This window comes from Sycon ciliatum, chromosome 10, assembly GCF_964019385.1.
Source record: "Sycon ciliatum chromosome 10, ocSycCili1.1, whole genome shotgun sequence".
Classification (NCBI taxonomy): domain Eukaryota; kingdom Metazoa; phylum Porifera; class Calcarea; order Leucosolenida; family Sycettidae; genus Sycon; species Sycon ciliatum.
Window position 1 is genome coordinate 969,797 of NC_088652.1, and position 27,238 is coordinate 997,034.

The 27,238-nt window shown below is 49.8% G+C and overlaps 1 protein-coding gene across 1 annotated transcript in view; it reads left to right on the forward strand.

Moving 5' to 3' along the window:
* Positions 1 to 19,537: 19,537 nt before the first annotated feature.
* The window catches only part of LOC135825719 (uncharacterized), a gene marked incomplete in the record, with an annotated part of 167,999 nt that continues 160,298 nt past the window's right edge, over positions 19,538 to 27,238 (forward strand). Inside the window, 5 exon segments of the mRNA XM_065338340.1 lie at positions 19,538 to 19,811; positions 19,902 to 20,430; positions 23,579 to 23,701; positions 24,113 to 24,327; positions 25,145 to 25,255. Coding sequence (XP_065194412.1) covers positions 20,172 to 20,430; positions 23,579 to 23,701; positions 24,113 to 24,327; positions 25,145 to 25,255 — 708 coding nt within the window.

The following is a 27,238-nucleotide window of genomic DNA, read 5'->3' on the forward strand; positions in this document are numbered from 1 at the left end:
CCAAACACACTGATCTTTCAAAATTGTAAAAAAAAGAACAATTCATGAACATGACTCCTGACCGTAAAATGCATTTCTACATAGTCAATATTGGTCTGATGGCCGTGAAACGAAGTCACAATACTCTACAAAGGCTAGACATCAATTTGCAATAAAAAAATCAATTTCACCAAAACAGCCCGGAAGGTCGATTTTCTCAGATATTGGGCCATATAAGTCTGTTTCAAAAAGATTTACAATCAGGTTTGGGTCTTAAAAAGTATGAAGATAAGGGAAATTTGGACAACAAAGACTAGAGATTAAGTACATAGAATGGCTTGTTAGGACACGGCAAATTGTTCTGTGAAGGTTTCGGAACAATTGGATCAGCCGTTAAGGAGTTAGAATTTCGGCCAGGTTTCCGGCCTTTTCCCATGGTTTACAATTTGCCCCGGAAGCCAGTATCGATTTTTTATCAAAACCCACGATTTATCCTTTCCTTTTTGGCCTTGTGGTTATGAATGCTGTCTGCTGATCATGAAGTTGTGAGTTCAAATCCCAACCTATCCTCAAGTCAAACTTTTTTTCTTCATTGTTTTGGTGGTCAAGCTGGTACGAGACAAAGAAGATGGCTGTACCAAACGACTTGTTGTTATTGGAGCTCGCGCTTCCTGCCGAACTGACTGACACTTGACTGGCTCACGTCATGTGAACACACCCACAACCTGAAACACTGCAATGGTGTGAGTGAATATGGAAGTCATCGCGCTGTAGCTTTTTGAGATTTATTCTAGTATTTCAAGATCGCCAATTTATTTGAATTTAGCAGTCAACGCCGTCTTCTATCAGCGTTCACAAGCGTCTGCTTTTCTCAATGTCGTCGAAGTCACACGGATAGCTTTGCCAAGTCATGGCCTTGGGAATGAGTCCGTGTCGATGTCGTTTTCGTCACAAGGTGAGTAAATTGCATCGCAGCTCAAAGAAACTATTTTGGTCACAAAACGAATTGGGACCCATGCCGCTCGTCAACATTTACAACACTTTCGTTTCGACATGTCCTCTCTGACTCCATTATCGATACGAGGAAGAACTCGTTTGTTGTAAACCAGACGACAGACGTACATGACTGTATCAACGTGAGTGAGTTGTCATTTTTCCTGCTTTCGCGCGGAATATTTCTTCGAGTTCACAGTGAGTTTTTCCAGGCAGCGCTCGAGTGCTCATACGGTAAGACGCCAAACTCCGCGGGCGATCGCCAGGATTGCAAATCTTTTTGAAACGGACTGCTGTCTTGTACTCACGTTATCAGGTGGAGAGTGTCTTGTACTCACGTTATCAGGTGGACAGTGTCTGGTACTCACGTTATCAGGTGGAGAGTGTCTGGTACTCACGTTATCAGGTCGAGAGTGTCTTGTACTCACGTTATCAGGTCGAGACCGTATTATCCTCACAAGAGTACATAGCCCCCCCCCCCCCTCCCCAGAGTGTGCAACGCCTGATCCAGCTCTGCTTGGTCGAGCGTAAGGCCCCGGTCACACATGCACTTTTTTTGGCGGTTCCGCCAAAGCGTAACTTACGCTTCCGCCGTTGCCTCGGCAACGGCGGAGGCGTAAGTTACGCTTTGGCGGAAAGTTTGGATTTCGCTACGCCAAAAAAATGCGAGCGGAACCTCCGCTTTCGCGGATCCGCTTTGGCGGAACCTGCATGGTGATGGCTTTGGAGTTTGGTGTGCTACTTCTGCACTGAGTTCTGGTGTTGTTTGGTTGCCGTTTGGTATTCAGTTTTCATATTGTTCTTCTTTGCCAATGAACTGTACGTTCTGGAGATCTCGCAAACAATATTGCATCGTCATGAGTGGATAATGGGTGAGGGAATCCGTCTCCCAACTCATTGGCCCCGATCGCGGACGATCTCCAACTCTCTCCAAGCAATACGTCCACCAGAGTATGCAACACTACGACTGCAACCAGGGAGTAGTAGAGTACTCTGCCACACCCTCACTGCAACTGCAGGCATCCACGCAGTCGCTGGGTCGATGATGGATCATGGAGGAGGCAACGACACCCTGCTATAAAACTATTTGAATTTGATATTGATGTAAACTAAACTAATATTCAAATACACCCGTGCTGGGCCGCAGTGAATGTGCCCCAAATCCACGAGTGTACTTGACAGGAGACATTCAGCAGCCTGTCAGCGATCCACGATAGCTCTACTTGTACGAGCGAAGGTCGCTTCAACTCGGACAAGAAGGAGGCAACGACACCCTGCTATACAACTATTCGAATTTGATATTGATGTAAACCAAACTAGTAATATTCAAATAGACCTGTACTGGGCCGCAGTGAACATGGTGAACGCGTCCCAAATCCACGAGTGTACTTGACAGGAGACATTCAGCAGCCTGTCAGCGATCCACGATAGCTCTACTTGTACAAGCGAAGGTCGCTTCAACTCGGACAAGAACATCTAAAATTTCATAGGACATGCTGCATTTGCATTCCCTCCGCCAAAGCGGAGCGTTGAGGAGCACAGTAGTCTACATCATGTATGTGTGACCGCTGCATCGTGTGGTCCGCCAAAGCGGCTGCGGTAGTTCCGCTTTCCGCCTCCGCAAAAGCGGTGCAAGCTTTTCATGTGTGACCGCGGCCTAATCGGATCTTTGCGTCATTATACCGTACACATCTGAGGGGAACCCGGGGAGTTGCGGGTACTCTCGGATCAAAAACAACGGTGCCCTGCCTCGAGACCGGCCTTGCGCTGGTGTGGAGTGTACGCATGACATCAGAAGATCCGATTCTGCTCGACCAATACCCTATGCAGAGCAGGATCGGCGTTGCACACTCTGGTTTAGGGTGTGTGTATAACTTTTCAATGCCTTTTAACCTCTTTAGCGCGAGCGTCGTACTAGTACGACGCACATGAGTTGCATGCCCCACGGCCGTCGTACTAGTACGACGCGCGCTGTACACTGTACAGTGAACCTGCATCTCATAGTCGTGGGGTCCGTGTTGAGTCCATAGTGACTTGTTCAAACTATCGTAACTCACTCAATACTTGGTCGATTCTCACAATCGAAACATGTATCTGCAAGAGAAAACTCTCAGCTGGCGATAGAAACAATCGCCGAAGCGATGCGACCACCGGTTGTTGAGATATGCGACTCGACACGGCAAATTTCAACTCGATTTATTTGCGCAGTCTGCAGAACGCGCATCTCATAGTCGTGGGGTCCGTGTTGAGTCCATAGTGACTTGTTCAAACTATCGTAACTCACTCAATACTTGGTCGATTCTCACAATCGAAACATGTATCTGCAAGAGAAAACTCTCAGCTGGCGATAGAAACAATCGCCGAAGCGATGCGACCACCGGTTGTTGAGATATGCGACTCGACACGGCAAATTTCAACTCGATTTATTTGCGCAGTCTGCAGAACGCGCATCTCATAGTCGTGGGGTCCGTGTTGAGTCCATAGTGACTTGTTCAAACTATCGTAACTCACTCAATACTTGGTCGATTCTCACAATCGAAACATGTATCTGCAAGAGAAAACTCTCAGCTGGCGATAGAAACAATCGCCGAAGCGATGCGACCACCGGTTGTTGAGATATGCGACTCGACACGGCAAATTTCAACTCGATTTATTTGCGCAGTCTGCAGAACGCGTATTTTCCATCATGGATCACTTGTGCGCTACCTGCTGCCATGGAAACAAGATTCAAATGATGGTAGTGGATCCCGTGAGTCCTCACAAAAAATTTGAGCTCGATACGAGCAAGGAGACCGAAATGGCAGCTGAATATTTGAGCTTGGTTAGTCTTGGCCGTGCTCAAGTCTGTCGAGCGCGTGGATGAAGTTTGCCAGACTGTAGCACGGGGTTTGGGTTTCGCTCCGAGCTAGGTTTGACACCAGTTTGTCACTCGTCTCAAGACCTTTCCAGGAAGCTCAAGATCGTGGAATTCGTCCAAGGGAAGGTAAAGTTATCGATCCTTGAGCAGCTAGTACTTTCATGGGAAAATGCGACTTTTACAGGTGTTGTCGCGTGGGGCGCGCTCAGGTAGCGTCGTGCTAAAGAGGTTAATGGTCTACAGCTGTGTACTCACGTTATCAAATAGAGAGCGTATTGCACTCACTCTCTCTGTGTATAACTTTCCAATATCTCAATGGTGTACAGTTGCACGGCTTGAAGCCGTGTACAATAGTCCATGGCGACCGAGGAATGATGAAGGGGACAGTCGGATGGCAGAGCTGTGCACGTAGGTAGAGCGCATGCAATACTCACGTTTCTTTGTTAGTGCATTGCGATTTTGTGGATCGCACATGAAATGGATACACAGACAAAGCAGGCCAAGTACATGGCGAGATTTTGCCAGAAGACACGCAGTCATGAACCATCAAGGCAACAGACAGAAATAATTGCACCTGGACACGCAAAGACAAAGCAGGCCGCTTACATGGTGACATCTCGGGAGCCGCGGAAAGCAAAGCAGGCCGCGCACATGGCGAGATTGCGGGAGAAAGACCCATCCGCGCGCATTACGACATCAAAGAAGAAAGGAAAAAGGCATGGGCCAGTCACAAAATAGGGCGAAGGCGATGATGCCCCCGCAAAAGTGATTACGAAAACACGGGCAAAGGAACGGACGTACATAAAAATGGTTGTCCGCGAGAAAAAAAACCCGCGTGCAAAATTGCACATGTGTGACATTCTTGGCAGTGTGGACGATATTCCGAAAGGTTGTCATCGCAGCCTTGCAATGGTTATCTGAGGAAGCAAGACGACAGATTCATGAATTGCTTGCACATTTGTACCAGTTGTACCCGGCTATGCGAGTGCCATGGTGACAAACGCATTCCTATTGAGCTTTGAGACACATGTCACCAGGGCGTTGTTGCATCCCTGACCTCTTGTAGTCATTCCGTGAATGGTATTTTGCGTGAGTTTGCATCGCACGCAGCATCGCAGATCGTGTCGAATTGCGCATCACACTGCAAAATTGCTCCTGTGCATGCAAGTGGGTTTCATTGCACTTCTCAGTTTGGGAAATGCTCGATTATGACAATTCTGCGTGTGAGTGCACTAGCCCTGAACATACATGTAGGTGACCCGCTTGTGGTGTCTCATAGCCTACCTCACGCACGACCTTCTGCTTTCTTTCTTCATCACTTGTATCTTGCAGGTATATCATCCTGTGACGACCACATTGAAGTCTGAATTTGAAGTGTGAAGGTGCTTCAGCCACCACATCATACTTTTCCATTGCCTTCAGTGTGTTTCTACTGTGCATGTGTGTAACTTGTGGGGTATATATGTGATGACATTGTATGCTGGCGACACGGTCAGATTTTTCCATCAGTGTATAAGGTACACCTGCATGTTATGCATTGAAACGGATCTGCTGTATCAGGTCAGCCTTGTCTTGTGTGGGCTGTACCAGATTGCTGTTTACTTCTCTATCTGTTGGATGTGTGACTTCCTTCAAGTATGTGGTGTATGGTGGCCACTTCTTTGCTTGGCACTTTGTATGATATTACATTCTCTATTCGCTGCTTCCATGGCGTGGTCTGCAAACTACAATCCCTGGGCAAATGTCATGTTTGCTATGTTGTGCTTTGGCCGTCAGCTTGTCTACACGCTGCAGTTGAATTATTTTGTTTCACAACTGACTTCCTGAAGTACGGTGGCCACTGCTTTGCATGGCATTATACATGAAGATTTCCCTGTTTGTGCCGTGTGCATGTGTGCATGTGTGCGTGTGCGTGTGCCGTGTGCATGTGTGTATGTGTATGTGTGCGTGTGCCGTGTGCATCCGCGAGTTTATGTATCTGTGTGCGGAGTAGCGAGGTGGGGAGGGCTGGTATGTATCAGTGTGTTATTGCAGTCTCATGGCTACATACAGTACATCGCGCGTGCTCATCATGTTTGCCTTCGGGGTTGGGGTGGGGAGGGAACGGAAAAAGAACTGAAATTATCCATATAAAAACGCTCTGTGAGCGGTTCTGAAAAACCTTTACTGGTGCTGCCCCGTCGTAAAAGTAAGAAATTAGAACTGGAGCATTGTCCCACCAAATGCGAACTGATCCACCTAAATCGCCAATGACGGGACCCGAACGCACCAGGAGCACGAGGTCAGGAGGGCACAGGATCACAGCAATTATCATAGCGTAACACCACCACCAGTACAGTACATTGTACATGGTATCAGTGGCAGTGTAACTTTGCTAGTACACGTGCAATTGTAGTTACTTCTGTGGGATATCCAACATGGGAGTTCATCGACAACCATGGCCTATGGCTATGGAAAAGAGTAACTGTTACAATGTACATGAAAACAGTGTACTCCTGCTACCATGGTCCGGACCAACGACCGTAACGTCCCCACCTGCATCCACAGGTAGGAACCTCGTGCTACTGGTGCGTTCGGGTCCCGTCATTCGCGATTTAGGTGGATCAGTTCGCATTTGGTGGGACAATGCTCCAGTTCTAATTTCTTACTTTTACGACGGGGCAGCACCAGTGAAGGTTTTTCAGAACCGCTCACAGAGCGTTTCTATATGGATAATCTACTTATTCACCCTTCCTGCTGGGCTGTAAGTTTGTTAGCATAGTACTTATTCCTTCGCTGATCACGTTCCTTCAAGAACAACTTCCTATCTCATTAGATCGTATTCATCTATGGTCTGATTCTACTTGCGTTCTAGGCTGGATCAACAGCCAGAAATCCTTACCTGCGTTTGTCCAGCGCAGCTCCATGCCGCTCAAACAAAGGCACTCTTTCCAACATCGACCCTGTCCTTGTTTCAGCTGGGGAGGATCTTGCAGAACCTAAACCACTAACACCATTTTGGTCTACATGCTGAGGATTTTCATCCCTTGGCAGAGACTACTGCCAGTCACCTCCTGGGAATTACGTTTCATTCGAAACTGTCGCAAGCCAGTGTCACCAGTGAAAACACATCTGACAGTATCAGAGTTCTCGCAAGCAAGAACCCTTTGGCTAAAAATCAGACCAGGCAAAGCATTTTGCAGGTATCTTCACCGCTATCAAACAGAAGAAGAAGCATGATACCGTACGTTCCCTTCGCCTTTAAGTTGACAAAGATGGACTGCTAGTGCTACGGAGTCACTGTAGATTGCAGAATGCTAACCTACCACATACGTCATCATGTACATGTAGCGCTAAGTGTCCTGTTCTGTTGCCTAGTAACTAGTAGTAAGTCAGCTCTGACAATGCTAGTACCGGTACATGTAGTCCACCAAATCCACCGTGAGCATCCGGGCCCCGCATCCGAATGAGGAACTGGCACGCACAGGCCCATGGCAGATTGGAGCCGAGTAGGGCCGGGTGCAGCGGGGGTTAGCAGGGCTTGCAACTCTGAACTTGCCAGTGCATAACGACAGCGCCACACCAGGTATGCTGGCTTCTGATTGAAGACTTCTGCCACACGAAACACTGCAATGCGCTCCAGCAGGTCGCGGGCAGACGACCACGGAGGGATGCCAAAGACAGCAAGAGCCCCGCTGTTCTGCAGGACCTGAAGACGGTCGAGGTACCTTCTTTGCAGTGAGCTAGAGTACGCGTTTGAGGCATACAGCAGGTCAGACATGATCAGCGATCTAAAAGTAGGTCCTGCGTGACTGGTGATTCAGGCAGCGGCGCATTCGCCAGAGTGCTCCGATCTTCTGCGACACGCGTGCAGAACATTTGGCAATGTGGGCGTGCCAGGACATGCCGGAATCGATTGTGGCGCCAAGATAACGAGCACTTGGCACACTAGGCAGTGAAGTGTCAAGGCAGACGACCTGTAGATCGGCTGTGTGCTGACGGCCGGCAGGAATTGGCACAACTTGGCTCTTGCCAGCATTGAGGATCAGGCCTCGATCCTTCAGCCAGTCTGCAAGGATTGAAACAGAAGCAGATAAGACATCGGATACCTCCTGTGCTGTTCGCTGGCTGCACGCGAGCGCAATGTCGTCCGCGAATTGAACTGACTCGGATTGGCCAACTACAGCGGGGACCTCGCGGGTGTAAAGGCTGAACAGAATGGGGCCCAGCACCGAACCTTGGGGGACACCACTCGTGCAAGCTGATATAGAGCTAGTCCGCGACCCCAGACAGACACGTTGAGTGCGACCGGATAGGTAGCTGGCGAACCAGTCCAAGGCAGTACCGGACACCCCAACACTGTGGGGACTCTTCTGCCTCTTCGTTACAACAGGGGTGGAAGAAAAGCCAAGCCATCGTCAAGACGTTCTGGGACATCTGGCGCAAGGAGTACCTCCTCAGCTTGAGGGAGCGCCCAAGTACTGGACGTCCCAGACGTGGCACAACGTCAGAGCCACCACGGGTAGGACAAGTTGTACTCGACTCGTGGGTGATGGTGGCCAGCCCCGCGGCTTGTGGAAACTCGGTGTAATCGAGACAATCCACAAGGGCCGGGATGGCGTAATAAGATCTGCCACCACAAGCAATTCTGTGCAACGTCCTGTACTATTCTGTGCAACATCCTGTAAGTCTCCTCTACCCACTACAGTGTGATAATAAGCTAGATAACACGCGGAATTGCCGGAAGTAGCCGCCGACATTCCGCAACCATTGCCGATCGCCGCTACAAGCAGGCCACAACGTAAGGCCGCTCAAGAAAGTCGGAATACGACTCCGGCACTAAGAAATAATAGAGAGGTTGTGCATAACAAAAATTCGTAACTTAGACGTAGTCTGGGCACGAGTAACGAAAAAGGAAAGGAACTTTCGCGAGGAGGAACGCGAAACTTGAAGATCTTACGTTTTGAACTTTTGCTTCTTTCTCGCAAGCTTCTGTATACATGTAGCTGTATTGATGCCCGTGGTGTGAAGATTTTTTCGCCATGGCCTTTTCAAGTCGTTCTGCGAGTTCTTCCTACTCGGCATCCTGTGGAGCTGATGGATCTCTTTCCCGCTCTCTCAGCGATCCTCTGGCACCTGGACAGCGCTCGGCTAGTTCTGTCAGATCTGGAAGTCCTGTCAGTGCTCGTCCTGTGACAAATTATTCTGCTGAATCCCCGCAGCAGAATTCTGCCACTTCGGCGTCTTCGTCTTCCCCTGCGACGTCTCAGCGAAGGACATTATTTTGATCTCGTGATGGACCTGGCCCTTCTCAGGCAGCTTCGTCCTCACGACCAACCGTTTCGACGAGGGTCTCCAGCCATGGAGATCGATGCATGTGAGCTGGAAAACTTGAGCCCAACTCAGTTCGGCGGTGTGACGAAGAAAGCTATTCGCGACAGAGTGATGAAGCTGCTGGAGCTGTTCGCGCAAACAGCGGAAAAAGTACTCGAAAGGGTCACCATGGTCACACTACGTTTTTCGTTGAGCACAACAAAAGGAGCCGCCGAAGCCTCACCCTGGCGTCAAAGATCCTGTTTTACAGGTCGATGATCCAGGGTAGGTTGTCGTACGCTTCCAACGCCTTTTATCCGTCACTTCAAATTGGCAACATGGAGCCCCTCACACGTCTAACGAAGTGCGCTATCCGCGGCTTCTTCGGTCTGCCACCGTGGTCGCGCACGAGCCCGATCTTTGAACAGCTCCGCCTCACCACCCTGGAGGACATGTTTAACATTAAGCTCCTCATCTTTGTCCGTCGTTGTCTGTTCTCCCGAGCTAGCTCCCTCTTCACCAGCTTCTTCGTGAGAGTTACTGGTGACCGCACTCGGGGAGCAGCACATCACCTCGTTCGAGTACCATTTTGGCCCGGTCCTGCGGGTCGAGCGACCATGCAGTTCATCGGCGCAGTCCTGTGGAACCAGCTCCCGCCTGATCTCCGTTCCGAGCCCAGCCACCTTCAGTTCTGTGCCCTGCTAAAAGCGCATCATGGCTCCGTTTAAATGCTTTTCGGCTAGTGTGTTTCTGTGGTATAGCGGACTGAAGAATAGTAAACGTGTTTTGCAATAATTATATGTATGAAGCTATTTTAGTATGTTCCCATTCCGTTTTTGCTTTGGTGTAGCCCTGAGGTTGATTGCTGATTTATTTCTACCCTTCCTCTCTCCATACTTCTGCCCCCCCCCCCTCTCTCTCATTCCTTCTGTCGTCCACATGTATCAAAGGAGGCGAAATCGCCTGTTTGTGGTGCGACGTTAAATAAACTTCTACAACAACAACAACAACAGATTTTCTTTACGAATTTTCGTCACTTCCAGACGGCTCAGATTCCGAAAGATCTTTACGAACTTTCGTTATGCACAACCTCTCTAATAACCTCGTATAAATGTCAATACAGTATACTGTGTACTGTATACAGTACACAGTATACTGTACACAGTATACTGTGTACAGTATACTGTGTACAGTATACTGTATACTGTATACTGTACACAGTATACTGTACACTGTGTACATACATCAGTGGCTACAGTGTACACATGCTGTTGAGCAGATAAACTAGAGTTCGTGCATAGCACTACTACTACCTTAGGCTAGTGTCTGCACTCTCTGTGAACACCTCAAGTAGTTGCCACTCAATGCAACAGAGTTCCTCTCCACGGACAGAAACCCAATACCTGTTTTCGTTCTACCTTTAAGGCTTTATTGCTAGCAAGAGTCCGTAAACAAGAGTGTGCAACGCCACACACATGTACTTCGAAGTAGATGTCTGTCACGACTCGTTTTCAACATTACGTCATTTTCATGGTCTCTTGTTGCTAGTAATCAAGTACACCCTATGCCTATTGCAAGGTTACTATGCTCTCCCACAGAGCTATTTCTTTTTGCAATGCACTTATTGTTATTACTGTTGTTTAAAATTTGATGGGATGATCCCCATCTACCGAGGCTTCACGCGTTTCTTTAATTTGACATTTCCCTCGGGAGTGTCACGAGCAACCATTCGTGATCATTTTTTACCCTATCGCGAACGCGATTGCACTTTTCCGTAATTATAAATCTTACTGCTAGAGCCTATTTTTCTGATGTTGCCTTTTCTAGTCAATAATTATTTATATGCTGAATGACTGTAGGCATGCGCAGCACAGCACACGTGCGCATATCAGGCATGCGCGATCTCTACTGTAGCCTAGCCGTATGCACGCACACTCCAAATCAGCTTACTCTCTTTCAGAACATAAAGATCAAGTAACTTTAGTTTTAGCGTCACTGTCCAGTGTCAGAAAATGTAAAGAACTAAAGATATACAAAAGAGCAACCAATCAGCTTTCTTGTGTGTGTCATTCAGTGTAAACCAAGGGCATAGCTGTCACCACAAACTGCAGTACAAACAAGCGTACACACACAGACAGTGCTATCGTGCGTGTGTGTGTGTGTGTGCGTGTGTGTGTGCGTGTGTGTGTGTGTGTGTGTGTGTGTGTGTGTGTGTGTGTGTGTGCGTGTGTGTGTGTGTGTGTGTGTGTGTGTGTGTGTGTGTGTGTGTGTGGGATTCACTGGCCAGAAAAAGCCACTTTATAGCCGTGTGGTGTAGACCAGGCTGAATAGTGGCGGTCAATTCTTCAGCCTTGCAAGCTGTTGAATGGTGCAATCCCAGCACAAGCTGCTATGGCTTCTGCTGTAGCATCGCTATCATCGCCTCCGGCGATGGGCGTCCAATGGTATGGTATGGTGTGTGTGTGTGTGTTCGCGGAGAGGAAGCAGATTTGTTAGCTCCTGGTTTTCTCTTTGTTGGCCTCCTCCACGGGGCGGCCTTGGCCTTCTGGTCAGGGTCGTCCCTGGGTATTGACTGGCAGTAGGCTTTTCATGCCTTGCAGCCGGTTTCGCTCGCGCGGAAGGACATTCAGTGAGCTGACGACCAGGGCGGGTAATTTGTTGCCGTCACCGTCTTCTTGCGTCCTTTCCGCATCCTCCGCAGTGGCGTGGCGAGCCCTCGGATCAATCCCCAGCCTGTAACAATGCAGTGGCGTTCGGCAAAACAAGTGGATTCCTGGATGAGAAAGGATATAGGTCACACTCGCAACAATTTATTCCTGCGCGGTGATAGCTGGAATTGTGAATTTGTCGTGTTGTTTGGACCTGAGTGGCCAGTCGTCGTGCGGCGATGGTGTAGTGATGTTAGCTTGCTGCGCATACTCCTCGTCGTTTCGTGAAAGTACGTCTTGTGGAGCCCTTGTGGGACGTTCGGTGCCCACCCTCCAGCTCAAGATTGTGCTTTCCTGGTGCATGAAGGCCGAAGCAGTACGCGTACAGACGTTATTGTTGAACAGAACATCATGTTCACATTAATTTTGTTCCTTTTTCAGTCGTTGCATGTTATACATAGTGGACCTACAGCAGACTGTGTAGCGTCTCTGACGTTCTCGCATCATGATAATTATCATCATTTTGTTTGCATGTACACGTCATATTTTCCTCATCATCACAAACACTGATTCACCATACTCTGGCACACATTGTAATACCTACTACACGTACTTCTGTACCATAATAATTACGTAATGTTTGGCTAGCATAGTTCCAATACACATTACGACATCTTTTGATGTTACGCACTCCTCGCCTACAACGCTATTGTAGAAAAAGTAGTCTTTACTCATCTCTTGTAAGTTCTGTTTGCATCCAAACACTTCTTCCAAACAGCACACGTCAGATATCTAACAAAACAACAAACTTCATTGCACAGTCTTCTATCACAATCTCTTTCCTATATAAACCTCCTTTCTCTTCACTTTCTTCATGACATTTAGTGTTCGCCAGTCTTGTAAAGATCTTGGAAACTCACACTCGTTGCACTGTATCTAGACTACTAAATTCAGGGGCGTACATAGGGCGGTTCCCGGGATGCCCGGGAACCAGTAAAATAATTTCGATGTGGGTACGGAGAATGTTTTTGATCAAGGCCCAGCGTGCAGTGCATGCATGCCTAGGCGCCTGGAGTCCGCCTGACAGTCCGACGACGGTGACATGGTGACTAGGCAAGGGGTAAAAGTGCTGCTGAGGCATTTTTTTTGTGACACAGCGTAGATCTACTGATCTTACTGGGTGCAACAAAGTCTCTACATACGAGTTACATCGATTCCTCGATCTCAGAGTCATTTCCTTTGCAGTTTGTTTCGACAAAGTTGGTTACGTTTTTGACGATGCTTTCGCTTTGTGGAAAAGAAATATGAAGAGTCGACATCCAGAGGGCCAGCGCTCTGTTCAGAGCTATTTCGAGCAGGAGGCAAAACGTGTAGCCAGTGACGAAGGTCAAGCGATAGATGAGATTGCGGACGCACCTGACTTTCAAGTGGAGTCTGCAACGAGCAGCACAGAGGACGGAATCATCGTCGAAGCTGTAGAGCGACCGTTGTTGGAAGCTGCTGGATCATCCAAGACTTACTTCAGTGACATTGGAGTGCGTTGGAAAGGATATTCTGAAAGTGTACTTCCACGGTGGAATCCCTGATTCCTCCGAAATTTGCCTGACATGAAAAAGATTTCCGTCATTGACAATCATTGTGCGCCACTAGCTGCACTGAAGGCGAAGGATTTCGTTTCCTGTGCGTGTCCAGACGGGTGGCAAACAGCGCCGCTTTCAACTATCCTGGTTGGAGGAGTTTCCCTGTGTAGTCGTTTGACCGGCGTGCCATGGTGGCATCTGCTTGCCCTGTGTAATGTTTGCTCCAGGTGATTCGAAGTTTGGGCAGCTTTACCGCAGTCCTTCCGAGAATATAACCCGACTCAAGACTGAGCGTGTGGATGTGCTTCAGCGACTCGTTTCACGGCATAACATGAAATCGTCCTGCTGAACAAAACATCCATAAAAATGCCTTGGCAAAGTTCAGTCTTTTAAATCAAATATGCCTAGCAGTGACATTATCCAGCAGTTTATGCAGAAACTCCGTCGGATACGTATAAGAGCACTAGCCGTGTAGAATTATGTTGGTTGATCAGTTGGCATGGGAACCACTCCTGGAGGCGAGCGGTGTACGCCCCTGAAATTGGTGACCCCCGACGTGAGTAAAGTGCAATATGTCCAGCGACGCTGGTTCTTCCGCTTCCGCTCGCTTTCGGGCAGTCTCTAGACCCGACTATCCTGCGCGAGCTGTTTGTACAGCGTTTGCCCGTGACGGTCCGCCTGATTCATGGCTGCAACACCTGCAAGACTCAACCTGGACGACCTCGCCGCGCTTGCTGACAAGGTGGTTGAAAGCACGTGCTCAACCCCACTCACCGGTACAAGTGTTCACGCTCTGAGTGAAGCCCCTAGCCCTGCTCGGTCTAGTAGTACTAGTAGTACGGCCTTATCATGTAGATCTACAGCGTCCACAGATGCGGAACAGGCCTGCACCGCTGTCAGGGCTGAGATGGCCCAGCTCCGAGCTGAACTCGCCAAGCTGACGTCCGCTGTGAATGTGATGACCCGTGACACCGGTGCCCCTTCCCAGCGTGGCCGCCAACGAGAGCGTAGTCCCGGGCCACCGTCACGCCACCCAAGTGCCTCCAGGTCTCCCGGCCGTGACAATCACGACGACCTTTGCTGGTATCACCGTGCGTTCGGTGCGAAGGCGAACAAATGCCGAGACCCCTGCCGATTCCTGTCGGGAAACGGGAAGGCCAGCCACTAGTCGCGACCGCTAGTGTGGTTGGCCCCTCGAATACCGCTACCGGTCGCCTACTATTCGTCAAGGATCGCTCCCAGTCCGTCGAGTTCCTTGTCGACACCGGCGCCGCCGTCAGTGTTCTTCCTCCGTCATTCGTAACTCTGTCTCGTCGTGTTCATCGCAATAGTCCTCGTCTCCGTGCAGCGAATCAGAGCAGCATCGCCACGTACGGTCAGCAGCTGCTAGATTTAGACTTAGGTCTCCGACGCACTTTCAAATGGGTCTTCGTCGTTGCAGACGTCAGCTATCCGATCCTGGGTGCGGATTTCCTTGGCCACTTCCAGCTCACTGTCGACCTGGCCGCCAGATGTCTCCGGGATTCCACTACTCAACTTGCCGTTGTCGGATCCGCTTCGGATGTCAGCACCTCCGCTACCAACCTGCTGGACACTGACAGCCCTAGTGAGTATTCTGCCCTGCTGAGTGAGTTTCCTGACCTTGTCCGACCGACCACTGGTGACTCGCCTGTCAAGCACAATGTGACACACCGCATAGTCACAGATGGCCACCCCGTCCACGCTAAGCCTCGCCGTCTGGCACCCGACCGCCTTGCTGTCGCTAAGTGTGAGTTCCAACACATGTTAGATTTAGGCATTCTTCGTCCCTCCTCTAGTGCATGGTCATCCCCTCTGCATATGGTGCCAAAGAAATCCGGTGACTGGCGACCCTGTGGTGATTACCGAGCCTTGAATGACTGCACGATCCCCGACCGCTATCCCATCCCGCATATTCAAGACTTCACGTCCCACCTGCATGACAAGATCATCTTCTCTAAGATTGACCTCGTCCGTGCATACCACCACATTCCTGTGCACCCTGACGACATCTCGAAAACTGCCATCACCACCCCCTTTGGACTGTTTGAGTTTGTCCGCATGCCCTTTGGCCTTCGCAACGCAGCCCAGACATTCCAACGCTTCATTGACCAGGTAGTTTCAGACCTTCCCTTCTGCTTTGCATATCTGGATGACTTGCTCATTGCTAGCGCCTCACCCGCTGAACATATGGCCCACCTTCGCTGCATATTCTCCCGCCTTGCTTCACATGGCATCTTGATCAACGTCCGGAAGTCGCAGTTCGGCCAGGATGAGCTTGACTTCCTGGGACATCACGTGACTGCCTCAGGTATCCGACCTCTCGACGCTCGCATGACCGCCATTCGTGAATTCCCACAGCCAGCTAGTGTTCGTAAGCTCCGTGAGTTCATCGGCTTCGTCACGTTCTATCACCGATTTCAGCCACATCTTGCTGCTAAGCTCGCACCTCTGCACGCTATGCTTGAGAAACGCCACCGCACCAAAGGCGCGCTCGTCTGGTCCGACTCGGCCCTCGCTGCTTTCAATGATGTCAAAGCTGCGTTCACTGATGCCATCACACTTCACCATCCTCGCCCGGATGCCGCCTACAGCTTGATGGTCGACGCTTCAGACATTGCTGTTGGTGCCGTCCTCCAACAAGAGCTAGATGGTGAGTGTTATCCTGTTGCCTTCTTTTCACGCAAGTTAAAGCCTGCAGAGACACGCTACAGCACCTTCTGTCGAGAGCTCCTCGCTATTTACCTAGCCATTAAGCATTTCCGACACTTCCTGGAAGGGCGTGTCTTCCATGTGTGCACCGATCACAAGCATCTGACACATGCCATCCACAGCCGTTCACAGACCCACAGCCCGCGTCAACAGCGCCATTTGTCGTACATTGCTGAGTTCACGACAGATATTCGTCATGTCAAGGGTTCTCAGAATGCTGCCGCTGATGCACTGTCACGATGCCACCTACCCGATGAGCCCGTTTCTGCCATCACTGCCATTGACACAGCTTCCTTTGCCGCCGCTCAACAAGATGATCCAGACTTGCCCAGTCCTGGTAAGGATCCATCCACTTCGCTATGCTGGCAATCTATAGCTCTGCCCATGACTGATCACTCGCTCATCTGTGACACCTCTACTGCGTCTGCCCGCCCGTATGTACCTGCCAAGCTGCGCCGTGCTGTTTTCAATTCGCTTCACGGCCTCTCCCACCCTGGTACCCGCGCTACCAGGCACCTGATTACAGCTCGCTACGTCTGGCCCGCAATGAACAAGGATATTAGTGAGTGGTGTCGTACCTGCCACGCTTGTCAGCAGTCTAAAGTTCAGCGCCACACCACATCTCCCGTAAGTGCATTCAAGCAACCTGATGCCCGTTTCTCCCATGTCCATGTCGACATCGTAGGCCCGCTTCCATCTTCTAGTGAGTCTCGCTACCTCTTGACGATGGTAGATCGCTTTACTCGCTGGCCCGAAGCAGTACCTATTCCCGACATTACAGCCGAAACCGTCGCTCGCCAGTTTGTTGCCACCTGGGTCGCCCGATTTGGTGTTCCCACTGTGCTCACAACCGACCGAGGTGCCCAATTTGAGTCATCCCTGTGGTCATCGCTCATGTCACTACTTGGCACATCTCGCATTCGTACAACGGCTTACCACCCTGCTGCCAACGGCATGGTAGAGCGCTTTCACAGACAACTGAAAGCTGCACTCCGAGCTTCCGACAATCCACAGCGCTGGACGGAACATCTGCCACTAGTCCTGCTCGGCATTCGCTCCTCCCTGAAGGCTGACCTCAACTGCTCAGTTGCAGAAATGGTCTACGGTTGCCACCTCCGCCTGCCAAGTGATTTCCTCACTGACGAGCCTGAGCCATTTCCGGATCCGACGTCCTATGTCAGCCGCCTCAAACAAGCCATGTCCGAGCTCCGCCCTACACAACCCCGCACACCACCCACCCAGCATCCGTTCATTCCAGCTGACCTCTCGACATGCTCTCAAGTCTTCATTCGCACAGATGCAACACGAACGCCCCTCCAACGTCCTTACACTGGTCCACACCGAGTCCTGGAACGTCATGATAAGTACTTCCGCCTCGACCTCAACGGCCGCTCCGACACAGTATCCATCGATCGACTCAAACCAGCATTCCATGACAACCAGTCTGTCGACCATTGCCATCCGACCAAGCCAACGCCATCGCTCGCATTCGACGTGCCTCCGCCACGCCAAACACGAGCTGGTCGTCAAGTCAGATTTCCCGCCTATTTCTGACACTCTCTCGCTTATCCCATTTGCTTGCTCTCACTTTATCGCGCTAGTTATCGCTCATTACTCATTCACTAGGAGGGGAGCTCTGTAGCGTCTCTGACGTTCTCGCATCATGATATCATCATTTTGTTTGCATGTACACGTCATATTTTCCTCATCATCACAAACACTGATTCACCATACTCTGGCACACATTGTAATACCTACTACACGTACTTCGCTACCATAATAATTACGTAATGTTTGGCTAGCATAGTTCCAATACACATTACGACATCTTTTGATGTTACGCACTCCTCGCCTACAACGCTATTGTAGAAAAAGTAGTCTTTACTCATCTCTTGTAAGTTCTGTTTGCATCCAAACACTTCTTCCAAACAGCACACGTCAGATATCTAACAAAACAACAAACTTCATTGCACAGTCTTCTATCACAATCTCTTTCCTATATAAACCTCCTTTCTCTTCACTTTCTTCATGACATTTAGTGTTCGCCAGTCTTGTAAAGATCTTGGAAACTAACACTCGTTGCACTGTATCTAGACTACTAAAACTGTTCATCTGGTTTGTGATATTTCCTTCCTCTGTTTGTGAGTCCCTTTCCATCAATATGGCAGCTTGTTTTGATTTCCTTTTTTCAATTCATTTTGCTGTACTTCCTGTTTTGTTTGCGCCACTGCCCCTCACCTTCCTCAGTTCTCTGAGTGGAGGGCGGCGTGACCCCAAGGGGTAGCTGATTGATAGTAGTACAGTCTGTATCGGCTATAGAGTGACCGGATATAAGAATATATCGGCTACAGTAATATTGGTACGAAATATCAAAAGCAAAACGTATTTTATCCAGTAAAAATATCACTATAACCAATATTATCGGATGTAATGATATATCGGAGAATATGATGGTAACAAAGAATCTAAACATGCATAACACACTATATTATTATTATCGGCTATAGTAATAACTTTAAAATACATGTAGCAACAATATCAAAGGCCCTATATTTTTACTTTCTTCACGTTGCTTACTTTTATACATTATAGTGATATATCATGTACATGTAGATCTACATAGCAGAATTTGTTTATGGAAATACGGGCACTGTCAACTACATGTATGCAGCATGCTCATTTTAAAATGAGCATTTTGTCAAAACGCCATGCTGGAACAATTTCCTTGCCTTTCATGTGTCGATCGAAAAAGACAAAATCGATCGTATCGCATATAGTGATGCATCGGTTATAGTGATAAAATCACGGAAATCAAAAGGGTACGCTATAGCCGATACAGACTGTAGTAGTAGTAGTAGTGTGTGTGTGTGTGTGTGTGTGTGTGTGTGTGTGTGTGTGTGTGTGTGTGTGTGTGTGTGTGTGTGTGTGTGTGTGTGTGTGTGTGTGTGTGTGTGTGTGTGTGCGTGTGTGTGTTGCTATAACTTATAAGAGAAAATCTGTGGGCGCACATCCAGTGCATTTGCAGATTTCCGTGCTTCACTTGCGACGGGCGCAATGGCATATATGTACATGGTGTGTGTGCGTAAGTCATGGTGAGCGCAGCCTCGGCCAGGATAGGCTAGGCACACGGTGACACCGGACTACAGTACACTTAGTGTAGTGTCTAGTCTTGACTATCATGACATAGCGGCATAGCTTAGTGCTGCCACATTTTTTTTTAAAGAAGAAAAAAAGAAAGAAAGAAAAGAAAGGTCTACAGTAGCCAGTGCAGTGCAGTGCAGACAGTGCGGACAGTGCCGGCAGTGCCAGTACAGACCGTTGATAGCTCATGCAATGATGCAGCGACAGTGTAGCCCGTCACATTGACATTGTATGTGATGTGTGCTAAGTGCAGCAGGAACACCCCGGCTAGACGACAGCTACTGTATTCGGCAAGCCTCTCCTCTAAGCCCAGTCATTGAGGAGTGCACATCGCGAGGAGATCATCTCTCCCCTTGCTCTCCGTCGCTTTTGCTCTTCTTGTTTTCGCCAACTCCCGAAAGTCGGGAGTAAAGAGTGCACAGTCTCGTTCCGAAGGCGGTGTCTCATTGCCTTCTGCTAGCTGTTGAGTGTTCCTGACGACGCGTCTTTGCTTAGACGCAGACGGACACCCGGACTGGTTTGGCGCCCAACCAGGGACGCCATTTTGCTTTGAACCTGACCACCAGTCGGATTGGGGTGGCTAGGAAAACGGTGAGTGAGCATGGCCCTCATTGTCCGCCCCGATCCCAGCAGGGACGCTTGAATGGCTTTGGTGTGCTTGTTCTCTGTTGCTGTTTGCAGGTCCGGCCAGTCAACGTGTTGACGACGGCGCTGCTGCTGCTGCGAGAGCGCTAGCAATCACTGGCAACGCTTCTGTGACAAGAGCTGTATGAAATCAGCTGGCTGAAAGAGTACGCTGCCTCTCCCTCTCTTTCCAGTACGCCGTATCAGCTCATAAAGGACGGCTACGAAGAGGCAGAACTGCCGCTGACCGAGAGTGCCCCTGGCACTTCTGTCTCCCGCGCCATTGGTGCGCTCACGAAACCAACGACGATCGGGCACACTGGCCGCATGGAAATGGCGCTGTGTGAATGCCCGAGAAAACACTCCACCGACGACTCCGTCCATTCGAGACGGATGACCTCTGGCTCATCGACACGCTGCGTTGCCGATAGAGCTTCCTCCTCCTCTTCTTCTTCTTCTTCTTCGCCGATGACAAAGGCTGCTCGTTGCGCGGCCGGCTCCTCTCCAGCAAGTGGCGGCAATGGTCTTGTCCGGACTGTTGTGCTCATTCTGCTCATGTCTTCTGCGCTGCTTGTGCGCCATGCCGGTGAGTTTCTGTTGTGATAATTAAATAATTATTACGTTTGATGTGGTAATGCGCACACATACACACACACATACACACAGGCGCGCGGGCACTCAGCATCCATGGGTCAATGTCTGACTCACATTCGCCACTGGAGAGGTCAGAAGAGATTCTTTGGACTAGTATTTCCAGGGGAAAAAAAGCGTGTGGTTGGTCTACCGGCAATAGGCTTCTCATTTGACCCGTCGAGACCACACGACGCTTGCAGACGACAGCACCAACAGATCACCAGCAACACTCCAGGTGTGGTCTCGTCTGGTCAAATGAATAACCTATTACCGCTGCGAATTGACGGACCGAATGTAGATGGCAACAACAAATTAAAGAGGTTGTGTCGGACGAAAGACTCGCGGTGTCGTAGCGGTGTGCTCTCATACCGGTATATACCATGTATCCTCTATGACTGTAGACTATTATAATTCTGGAAACACTTCATAATATTATGCTGCAGCTGTAGCTGCATGCAGACAGTCAAGACAACGATTTTCTGAATGAGACTGCAGCGTGGATGTGCTTGAGTGGTCCGTAACAGCTCGCCCCGGTCGTGTGGTGTCCTTTTGGCTCATCGAGCAACGTGCAGGCATGGGTGGGACTCCGCTAGGGTTAGTTACCCCTGGACACGTGGATGAGGGCTTACTCAGATCAGGTCACACTGACTCTCTCTCTCTCTCTCTCTCTCTCTCTCTCTCTCTCTCTCTCTCTCTCTCTCTCTCTCTCTCTCTCTCTCTCTCTCTCTCTCTCTCTCTCTCTCTCTCTCTCTCTCTCTCACACACACACACACACACACACACACACACACACACACACACACACACACACACACACACACACACTCAGACCTCAGACCTGCCCATCGCGGAAGCGATGATAGCGAACTGCTATGTTAGACATAGCAACTTGTGCACACACACACGCACACACACACACACGCACACGCTGGACGCTTTGTTTCGCAATGCATGCGGATGAAAATCCTTCCACATGAGAAAAAGGACTTCATTGAAAAGGTCTTCACAGGGTACTGGCATCGAAAGCAGCTTGGTTTCGCTGCATATGAGACTCCGGTGGGGACGTTTTACTGTCTGTAGTCGACTCATGCTTGACGCGCCATGCATGGCATGACGCTTTCGCTCTGTCAGCCTTGTGATGTGGAGCTGGGCATTTCAATTCAGTACGAGTACGTGATGCAAAGTAGATGCATGGGGTGCGGGTATCTACCGGCCCCGCGGTGTCATCATGCGTTGTAACCTTGCCATGGCTTGGCAGTTGGGTCTAGCCTGCACTGCAGTTAGACGGTACAATGTACATGGTATGCACACACTCAGATCGGCTAGGCAATGATAGGGAATTCGTGAGTTTAGTGGGTAGACGCGGACTCAGGACGGGATAAGGACATCATGACTAGCATTATTATTATCCACTGTCGCAGTATTCCTGCTTTTACAGCCTAGTACTGAGTAGTAGTAGAATCTTCTAATGGCAGGGCTGCATGGTAACACCACTGCGCTCTGACCTTCTGTCCGCGGAGCTCGATCACCAGCCAGCTAGCCCGCATCGACCGTCCTGTTGACTCCAATAATGACAGGCATCCAGCCATGTTCGGCGCTACTGGGCAAGCGCAGCTGTCAACATTTGACAGGTAGCGAAAGCTGTGGAAGGGTGAGTCCCGTGCCAGGGCAGCGCGCTTCGCACGATTGCATCCCGGATCATGGACGGGTCACCAGCCAGCCGTGTGCGCTGTGTGATGGGCGGTAGTGCGATGGGCGGTAGTGAGATCGTACAAGCAAATCCACATGACCATGTTCTTGCACATTAAAATTTTCTTTATGGCCTGTAGTGTAGATCTACACTACTGTACATGACTGTACACTCACACACAAAAGGCACAATGGAGGCTAAAAAAAAATTAGCCCCCCCCCCCCCCCAAAAAAACAAAAAAAACAAACAATGGAGGTTTACAGAGTTGTCGCAACTCGGAGTTTCTTGCTCAATGCAATCATCAGGCGAATATGACTGTACACTCACTGTCACTCAGGTAGCCTTGTAAGTTAGTTGTAGGCCATGTTGAGCTGTGTTGGTACCACACAAATGTACGGGCATGCACAAAACCGTTCAAGGTGACCACCCAGATAAGGCGACCACCTGTCCAAGAAGACCACTGCAACCAGGATCAAGGATGCTACATTGTATTTCCAGTAAAATGACCCTGGATAAGGAGACCACCTGGTAACGGAGACCACGCTTTGAAGGTCCCTTGAACGGTCGTCTTAGACAGGTTTCACTGCCCAGGGCTTTGGTACAGTGGCTTTTCAGTTTTCATTGTATATTTTGCCCGGAAATGAGGCCTGTTCCATGAAACAAATCATGATGCTAGTAGTGCTCTAATGCCTCAGCTCCGGTACTTGTACATGAATGCACCCCTCGATAGGTAGGCATATGCGGATAATGCCGGCAGAAAAATTGGCAGAATTCGGTACTTTTTCTGGTAAGTTTCATGCATGTTTGGTATGTGGATAAAGAAATGGAGCAGAATTCGAGGAATTGCCCGCCATACGGTTTGTATGGTTCTGCCAATTTCACTGCTTTTCGAGCAGAATCTGCCACCTTTTCGAGCATTATCCGCACACCTCTACTAGTGGTGCTCTAATGCCTCAGCTCATGTACATGTACATGAGCGTGTACGTCATGTACGTCATGTACAGTGCTGGCAACTGAAATCCGACCCCCTGAGCGGTGCGCTCACATGGCAAAGACCCAACACGGGATGGTAAAACTACGAAACAGAGACGGAACCCACCGCTCAGGGGGTCGGATTTCAGTTGCCAGCACTGTACAAGTACTACACAGGCAGTTAAATTGACGCCTCTTGTACGGGCAAAATGAATTGCACATCATAATAATTATCATCAAACAAATTCAAATTCAGTAAACTTCTTTTGAAATCCAAAAAAATCAATTTACATGCTAGTAAATCAATTGAAACACAAAATAAAGTAAAACGTTTAAAAAATGGATTGCAAAAAAAAGAAGAAGAAACTACGCAGACAGTAGTAGGGTAGCATGACCACTGGCTCTGTTCTCTTTTTGACTCTGTTTCTACCGCGTGCAGACGCCCAGGCGAACAACATCACAGCCGTAACGCTCAACATGAACACCGGGCAAGTGGTCGTTACCTTCACATCCGTGACCGGTGGCACACCAGACTGCACCAAGTTTACTTTGCAGAACAAAGGTAAGACATCCCCCCAAAAACGCAATCCCTCCCAAAAAACCGCAATCCCCCTCCCCCCCCCCCCCCCCCCCCCCAGGTCTAGTCTCCATAGTGAACAACATTGTACATGCAACAAGTACATGAAACATAGGGCCGGGAAAGGGGAGAGGGGGCTCTGAGTGGAGATAGGCTATGAATTTATGACCTGGATCCTAATGTGTGTGTGTGTGTGTGTGTGTGTGTGTGTATGCGTGTGTGGGTGGGCGTGTGTGTACACGCACGCGCGTGTCCATTATAATGTTTCTGTGTGCTCTCTCGCGCGCGCGCGCACGCACGTGTGTGTGTGTGTGTGTGTGTGTGTGTGTGTGTGTGTGTGTGTGTGTGTGTGTGTATGTGTGCTCGTGCTATGTTCGGCTCTCCTTGTTCTCGCAGCCGCATCTCCCACAGTCAGCATTGCGCTGAATGGCACAGGCACGGTAGCAGTGGCCAGTAACACAGCCACCTGCTCACTTTCCACTGCCTCCCTGGACACGGTCAAGCTGAACACAAGCATCGGAAACGGAGCAGTGGACACGTTTCTGGACGTCAAAACTGGGCACGGTCTCACCGGGACGACCACCTTCACATCCACGACAACGCCAGTCTCTGTAAGGGTAGAAAACAGTGATGGACTTTACACAAATGTTTTAAGTACAGTGGAACCTGTCTAAGACGACCGCTCATGGGACCTTCAAAGCGTGGTCTCTGTTACCAGGTGGTCTCCTTATACAGGGTCAATTGACTGGAAATAGCATCCTTTGGTCCTGGTTTCAGTGGTCTTCTAGGACAGGTGGTCGCCTTATCCGAGTGGTCGCCTTGACAGGTTTTACTGTATACCGTATCCTCCAGGATGTCAATATCCTCTATGAACATGATCCTCTCTACAGAGCACCTGTGTGCCTCCGCAAAAATGACCAATTATGACCATAAAGGTCTACCCCCGTTAGTACAGCATCTGTATAGGTCCACCCTCGTTAGTACAACATCGGTTACAAGACAAACCTCGTTAGTACAACATCTGTACAGGTCCACCCTCGTTAGTACAACATCTGTATAGGTCTACCCCCGTTAGTACAGAATTATCAGGATTCCACCTGTACAACATCTGTACAGGTCTACCCCCCCCCCCCCCCCCGTTAGTACAACATTGGTTACAAGACAGATCTCATCAGTAGACAACGATCCAAAATCCCGTGACACCTGAAACGCATTTTTACAGTCGTACATGTACAGCCATGGTGGTGGCCTGGCACAAGCGAAACTTCCTAAGCTGGTTGTGTTTCTCAATACAATTGTATAGCCGGTTGTACCGCGGACGTGCAAACCTTTTTACTTACATGTAAAATTCGCTCAATTCGCTTTGCCATTGCTTACACCAGCAAACACGTGAATACTAACGCCTCCATTTTGCTTCTTGTTTCTAAGGTATCCGTTACCAATGATACGACAGCACCAGAATTGGTACGCTTTGTCCTGTTTGATGCGGACTCCGGCCGTCTGACACTGAGCTTCAATGAGCCAGTAGATGTATCCACGGTAAGAATGCCGTTAACACCAGTAGGATAAATCATCCCTCTCCCCCCTCCCCCACACGCACACACCACGCACCGCGCGCGCACGCGCGCGAACATACACACACACGGGCGCACGCACGCACACACACACACACACACACACACACGCACACACACACATACACCTTCCTTCCTTCCTTCCTTCGCCCACTGCCACGGTTGGCTATGTGTCCCCAAACGGGGCGACTTGGAGGAGTGCTGTCTCCGGGACGCGGCATGAGGCCCTGCGAGTCCGGCGGGACGTGAACGGCTGTTTCACTGTTTGTTTTTTGCCTTTGCGGAGCGACGGGAGGTGCAACTATGTCTAGCGATGTCTTGAGGACGGCTGAAACGGCGTGTGCAGACCATACACAGGAGTGGTTTCACGGCAGGTTGTACACGAGAGCATACCACACTGTAGACTCCATCCTGACACCTGGTTCTCCACTCAGACCTATCATCTGCTGTTTCAAGCCACTCATTCATGCCAATGGACACCGCCGTCAGTTCATGTTTGATTGGGTCTTTCCACCTCTTCCGGGGGCCATGTGGAGGTCGTTTAGACGGCAAGGCACCAAAGAGCAATTGGCGGGGAATACGGTCATCCATGCGAGCCAGGTGGCCCAGCCATTGGAGACGACGGCGCCGGACCTTGTCAGAGACCTGCTCCATGTCACCCCACCACTGCCGTACCTGAAGGGTTGTCACGTGCTCGTCCATCTGGCGCGCCCGACTGATGCCCAGGACCATGCGTATAGATCGCAGGTGAAACGACTCCAGACGCTGGAGATCCCGTTGCCTCGGTGTCCAGTTCTCAGCACACATACACACACGCACACACACACACACACACACACACGGGCGCCACACACACACACACGCACACACACACACACGCACACATACACACACACGCACACACACACACACACACGCACACACACACACACACACACACACACACACGCACACACACACACACGCACACACACACACACACACACACACACACGCACACACACACACACACACACACACACACACACGCACACACACACACACACGCACACACACACACACACACGCACACACACACACACACACACACACACACACATACACACACACACACACACGCACACACACACACACGCACACACACACATACACACACACAGCACACACACACACACACACACGCACACACACACACACACACACACACACACACACACACACACACACACACACACACACACACAAATACATTATGTACGTGCATGTACAGTGCTGGCAACTGAAATCCGACCCCTGAGCGAAGCGCTCACATTCTACCGGTCTCTTTCGTAGTGTTTTACAATCCCATGTTGGGTCTTTGCGATGTGAGCGCACCGCTCAGGGGTCGGATTTCAGTAAGCAACACTATACATGTACATGTACATGTAGAATGTACTTGACGTACTGGTAGGTAACCTGATACTTCACGAATACCCTTAGCTCCATCACCTCCGCTTTCTGTATTCCCGTCCAGCCTTCTCAGTTCTCATTCCTGCCTTTTTTTCTTGTAAGCCCTATTCCAACCCCTTCCGGTCAACTCCCTTTCACCCCTGTCCAACCGGCAATTGAGGCCCTTCACTACCGGTACTTATCTCGTGCATCGCTTCCTCCAGTCCACTTCCCTCCCTCCCCCCCCCCCCCTCTCACCAACGCCTTCCACTATCAATCCCCCTTTCCTCTATCTATCCCCCTTTCCACAACCACCCCCCCCCCCCCCTCCCCCATCACTACAAATCCCCTTTCCACTATCAATCCCCCTTTCCACTGTCACCACCCCACCCCACCCCCTCCCTTTCACTAACCCCCCCCCCTTTCACTATCAACTGGCAGTTCCTAACAACATGCAAGCAGGCCTGCCTCTCATTCACATCAGCTAACTTGATAGCGCTCTTTGTCCATTTGTATGTCT